The sequence below is a fragment of the Thermobia domestica genome, chromosome 4 (genome assembly GCF_964235325.1).
Source record: "Thermobia domestica chromosome 4, izTheDome1.hap1.1, whole genome shotgun sequence".
Lineage (NCBI taxonomy): Eukaryota > Metazoa > Arthropoda > Insecta > Zygentoma > Lepismatidae > Thermobia > Thermobia domestica.
The window spans coordinates 295,876,591-295,882,590 of NC_137457.1; the positions used below are offsets into that span (position 1 = coordinate 295,876,591).

General features: G+C 37.9%; 1 protein-coding gene across 4 annotated transcripts in view; it reads right to left on the reverse strand.

The window, feature by feature from the left end:
* LOC145684207 (mitochondrial intermediate peptidase) overlaps positions 1–3,019 on the reverse strand; it is a 43,103-nt gene extending 40,084 nt beyond the window's left edge. Inside the window, exons 1-2 of one of the 4 annotated variants that reach the window (XM_081756266.1) lie at positions 2,889–3,019; positions 45–225 (exon numbers count right to left, since the gene is read on the reverse strand). In XM_081756266.1, coding sequence (XP_081612392.1) covers positions 45–209 — 165 coding nt within the window. In that variant the 5' untranslated portion in view covers positions 210–225; positions 2,889–3,019. The remainder of the gene's footprint in view (positions 1–44; positions 226–2,888) is intronic. The other 3 variants (XM_081756268.1, XM_081756267.1, XM_081756269.1) reach the window with 3 other exon arrangements.
* Positions 3,020–6,000: the final 2,981 nt, after the last annotated feature.

Below are 6,000 nucleotides of genomic sequence, written 5' to 3' on the forward strand. Positions count from 1 at the left end.
TTTTACTTACAAACTACGTATATTTAATCTTTGATGCTACGCACCGTGTCTCCTTTTGTGATTCGTGGATTAATTTTCCTGGCGGGTCTGGTGTTGAAGGCCGTTGCCAATGGTGACCATGAAGTACTGACAAAATTCCTTGTGATAAAGGAAGCATTATATAATCCCTCTGTCACCAATGGCCGAAGTCGAACTTTCGACAACAACATCACCTACACCGTTCAACTGTAACAAAAGAATTAGCTGTAATAAGAAATGAACACTTTTAAATATTGTAACTGGTATGAATAAACACTAAAACACGGAATGAATATATATCACTTAAGGAAATTGTAATTACGTAATTTTAAAAATCGCCATTAGTACTCATAACAATGGTACATGACTATTGCTACATATCAACTGATTCACACTATCAATCCATTATTCATATTCATAGTGATATATGAATGCACAATATAAAGAAGAGTTTGCGACCAGCTATTGAGCTGATGTAACAGCATTACTTGAATGTACGAAGGAGGTTTGATAAGTAATTTGGTTGCCATATTAATAGGTACAATGCTAACTCATTTATATATGTAATTATATCTTCCCATGAACAAAATAATCTCTGGTCTCAAATCACTAAAGATAGCTGCTTACATAGAAGTGTTTGGAGCAACAGTAAAAAATGAATAAAATTGTTCATTCAATTTTTTCCCCCTCAAAGGGAAAACAGTGGAAGAAATTTATGAAAGGATTTTACCTATATTGAGCGACTCATGTCATTCTGATAAAACTATTCGACTTTGGGTTAATGAATTTAAGCGTTGCAAAACAAGTATTGAAAATATATCACATCCTGAAGCCCCAAAACCAGCTATGGCACCAAAAATAACCGATAAACTCCACGGTTTGGTTCTAGCGACAAACAAGTGAAAGTGTGCAAATCAGCAGAAGCCACAAGCATCCCCACAGAATAAAGTATTAAGTGCAAGAACTGTAAAAACAATTATTTCTGGTGTAACACCTTAACTTCACCAGGTGCAGTGACTTTGGATTATGGTTATTTGTAACTGTGATGCAGTCATTGATGGTTTGTTATTAGATAATGTGTGTCATCAGGTTGACTGGTTTTTGACCTCTCTGGTGTTTGAGTTTCGATGTACCTTGACGTGTGTTATTGTAGTTTGAGCATTGAAGGTGTTCAGAATTCATTTGACTTTTTCTTTTATGCAGTGTGAAGGATGTTTGTGAATTTGCACCTGTTACAAAACGAGGTGTTGTGATTTTAAGACGGTTTTGAGGTAGTGTCAGCATCGTAAGCATTTACCACTTCAAAATTATGCATTAAATGTTCTAGGAACACGAATTTTGAAATTCGTGACAATTTTTTGTTTTTCAAATTGAATTTTGGGAGGGGGTGTCTGCCTTGCAAAGTGCACCGATTGATCATGATTATTGTTCTTCATACTTGTGCTTTTTTATTTTATTTATTTATTTAATTTTTCTGCGGAGTTGAGTGGGTGGTAGTGTATTTTCTGAAAGATCTCACCCAACAAAGTACATCGAGTGATTATGACTGTTTTACGAACATGTGCGAGTATTTTCCCACGGTTGGGTATAGTGTGGTGTGTTTTCGTGTAAAAGTATCACGGATAATTTCGCAATCGATACTATGACTTATAGTGAGCCCTTTTCAACGATTACTGGCACTCACCGTTCATTGTTTTGAATACAATGAATGATGAACTGCGGAAGATTGAATTCATTCCTGGTACTGGAATCGATGTTCCTGGGTTTTCATTCAGTGTTGTCGGAACGGTTAACTTTGATTTCAGTAACCGTTTACAACAGCTCTGGATCCGTCGATGGATTTGAGAGAAATACTAAATACCATCCGCGGTATCAGCTGCGCGAAAACAAGAATGGAGGAGGCAGAAGAAATGCTACTGTTACGTATTTTTAATCTGTACGATTATCTCTAGTAGTCACCTTCATTTTCCTTTTCGCACTTAAATTATCTATTCATACTACTTACCTTAGTCTGATTTGTTTATAAATATGCAGATTAATAATTTGGGACAAATATAATGATGATAGCAGTCTAGTCCTAACATAAACCTGTACTAAACAGGTATATGTTTGCAATTGTTCAAGCCTTAACACGTAAGGGGTTAATTTTCAATTGCCCGCTCCAGCTGGTATACTAACACAGAAACGAGATATTGCACTCTATTCATGAAAATGGATCGAAACTTTCCTATCTTAAGCTAACCTGTTCCTATCCCTATCTTATTCTACTCTACTATACCCTTTTAAACTTGCCCTACTTATCGATTCGCAGCTGGAGCGTGTATTGTGAAGTTTATCCCTGTAAGTTGTAATATAAACTATTTTTGTGCAGTTTTATTATAAGATCCATAGTATACCGTAAGTAGTAACTGTAGTAGGAACGGGTTAGAAGCCCCGCAGGGGTTGGTTGGGTTCGGCAATGTTCTAGAACACAGGTCCCCCTTCCCATTTAGCTGTAACAAAGACAGAAAACAACGTGCCCTGTGGGGCTCTAACCCGCCTTTGCTCGCTCGGCAATACTATGTGAAATAAATATTAAACTGTACACAAAGGAACCAACCTAGCTACTAACCTATATGGCGCGACCTGTGTTCTAGAACCTTCCCGTTGGGTTCTGTTCTGGACATGAAATGCACAAATTAAACAATTGTACATTTTTTCTGTACATTTTACAATCTATGGATCCGTATAGTAACACTGCACCACTATTTTTATGTACTCTTGACCACATATTCGAGCACATATTAGCACTAAGTACATTAATTTTTAATTTTAGTGTTATTCCGTATTTACAGAATTGAAAAAAAAAACATCGTAAAGCTTCATTTCACCTTTTACCTACAAAAAGTTATCGGCTAGTATTTATGTAATATAATACATGAATGAATGAACACTGTTACCACCACAACCACAGAATATAAACAACTAGCATCCAAGCTTGCAACACTGCAAACTAGACACTGCTTGCTCTCAATTTCTTCCTCGCCTCAGAGGAACGGTATGAAATATAGTATGGAAAAACACAGAACAGTAGTTCCACATGGAGCCTCCCACAGCTTTGAAACAAAAGATGGTAGAACATATTAGCAAGCACCAAAAGGTCGTTTGGATGGGATAGATCGCTTTCTAGATGATTAATTTAGTATGAAAACATAGTGAGAGCAGCTCATCTAGCCATTCACCTCGTAGTTACTAAAAGAATCCAGTACACGTACGAATATGGGAGGGGTGGACCCAGGAGGGCCATCGGCCCCCCAGAAGATAACACTTTGTTATTTTATATACACCCTCTATTCCAAAAGAAACCGAACTTTTGAAAACAAATAGTACCACTAGTGCCATCTGTTGTAATATTTTACCGGTAGATGGCGTAGTCCCTCATTGACAACTGGTATAAATGTCATGACATTTGGATGCACGGCAACAAAGTTATTGCGTTTCAACTGTCCGTGTGTTGTGTACATCGGTCGGAAAATGAGTTTCAAACAAAGAGCTGCAATTGAGTTTTGTGTTAAACTGGGTAAAACTTTTAGTGAAACGCACCAAATGCTACAAAATGCATATGGTGAAGAGTGTCTATCCCGTACGCAAGTTTACGAGTGGTTCAGGCGATTCAAATCGGGTAGAGAGACACTAGATGATGACGAAAGATCAGGCCGTCCCAGAACCGGATTATCGGAAGAAAACATCGAAAAAGTGCGTGAATTCATTAAACATAACAAAAAATCGTCGGTAAAAATTATTGAAATGGAATTAGGCATTCCTCAAACAACCGCATACCGCATTTTGACCGAAGTTTTGGGCCTTAAGAAGGATAAGTCGCGGTTTGTACCATACAAACTCACCGAAGACCAAAAAGTTGATCGAATTGCGCATTGCAAAGACATTGTTAAAAGTGCTCGGCAGGATCGAAACTTCTTGAAATCGATTGTAACTGGTGACGAGACGTGGTGTTTTGAATATGAGCCCGAAACAAAGCGGAAAAGTGCTGAATGGAGAGCGCCGGATGAAGGAACACCCAAAAAAAGTCGCTTGGTGAAGTCAAAAGTTAAGGTGATGCTGATTTGTTTTTACGATTCAAAAGGAATTATCCACAAAGAATTTGTTCAGCCCGGCCAGGCAGTCACTGGAGAGTTTTACTTAGGCGTCATGAAGCGTTTGCTGGCAAGAATTCGTCGTATTCGGCCCGAATATCGCGAAATCGGCAGTTGGACTCTTTTGGACGATAATGCACCATCACATCGTTCGCGACTTGTAACTGAATTTTTGGTCAAAAATCACATTATTCGGTTGCATCATCCGCCCTATTCACCAGATCTCGCTCCGTGCGATTTCTATCTGTTCCTGAAACTGCATTTGGCGATGAAAGGAAAGTGGCACGCATCGATTGATGCCATTGAGAAGGCGACGACCGCCGTCCTAATGACCATTCCAATAAAGGACATGGAGAAGTCGTTTGACAACTTGTTGGAGCGTGCAAATATGTGTATCGATGCAGAAGGGGAATACATTGATTAATAAAAATGATTTGTTCCAAAATGTACATTGCTTTTTTGTTTTTTTTTAAACGTTCGGTTTCTTTTGGAATGGAGGGTGTATATAAATAAAACCCATCCCAGAGTTTGGAGCTCTTCAAAGTAGCTCTAAGTAGAAGTATTACAACCCACCGCCCGCCCAGAAGTCCGTCCTCAATCCGGCCTTAGTATATGGTATGACACATAGGGACTCATTCTATATAAAACTTAGAAAATTTCAAAGGGTAACGCAACGTAAGACATGCAAATATTGTAACTGCTTTAGCTAATATCGCAAAATGAAATACAATTTTGCGTTGCTTGACGCAAAACTTTATTGAATGAGCATAATAGCAAAACATCTTGTCAGGTATTTCACTTCGCCAGGCTCCTGATATTTGTACTAAATTCAAGTATATTTGGTTTTCTTGTCTGGTCCTCACCTGCGAAGTTCTAACTGGCTCAATCAGTGTTTTCTGCTATTTATTAACTATAATAGTTTGGAAAACAAATTGGGACAGCGTTACGAGATAGAGATTTACCTCTCATTTAATACAATGATTGCATTTCTAAATAATTTTTGTATTGTTGTGAGCTTATCTTGATGACTAAGGGCGTCATTTCGTACCAGCCTTCGCAACAATTGTGGAGCAGTGTTGAATTCAGGCATGTTCAAGGAGGGCTGAGCCTGCTCTAGAATATCTATACACATGCATTGAAATATTTGCTTTTTTTCTGTTTAATGTTTTCGGAAATTATAGTCTTATAAGCAGATTCTTGTTTTTTTAAAGATTTTTTTTTGCCCAACCTAATTGTTCTAATTAAAACCCGTATTCTCATATAAAGTCGAAGTTAAATGAAAACTTGGAAATTAGATACAGACACACACAAGCGCTTTACAACGTTAGTTAGGAAAAATGGAAATATGTTAGTTATTGCAACCGACCAGATAGAGGAAAGTGGGTGAATACCGCGCAGGAGGGTAATACCGCGCATCAACGTTTCTCTATATCACGGAGCATGATATTTATAATGGCGAGTGACAGGTAGCGAACAAGGAGTAAAACAATACAACACATAACAGTTGGCTGTGCGCGTCATAATAACAGCGCAGTACATGTTGAAAGACAAAGTGGGAAGGTGCTTATAATTTGAGCAGACATTAAAACGTTGTGGTTGGATGTTTTGAAGAAGAACGAAATTATGTTGCTAAGGTAAGTAGGATAGTATGTTCTTTTAAAATATAAAACAACTACACGATAATATTAGCATGTTCTATTTTCAATTATTTTGTGTGTGTGAAGGTGCATATGGGATAATGGCACGCAATGTATTAAATTAGTGCGCGGTTTTCCCCCTCATTGTTTCGTAGGGGACAACATATACTCAAAATTTTCTTCTCTTATTTTCGCAGATACCGAGAGAGTAC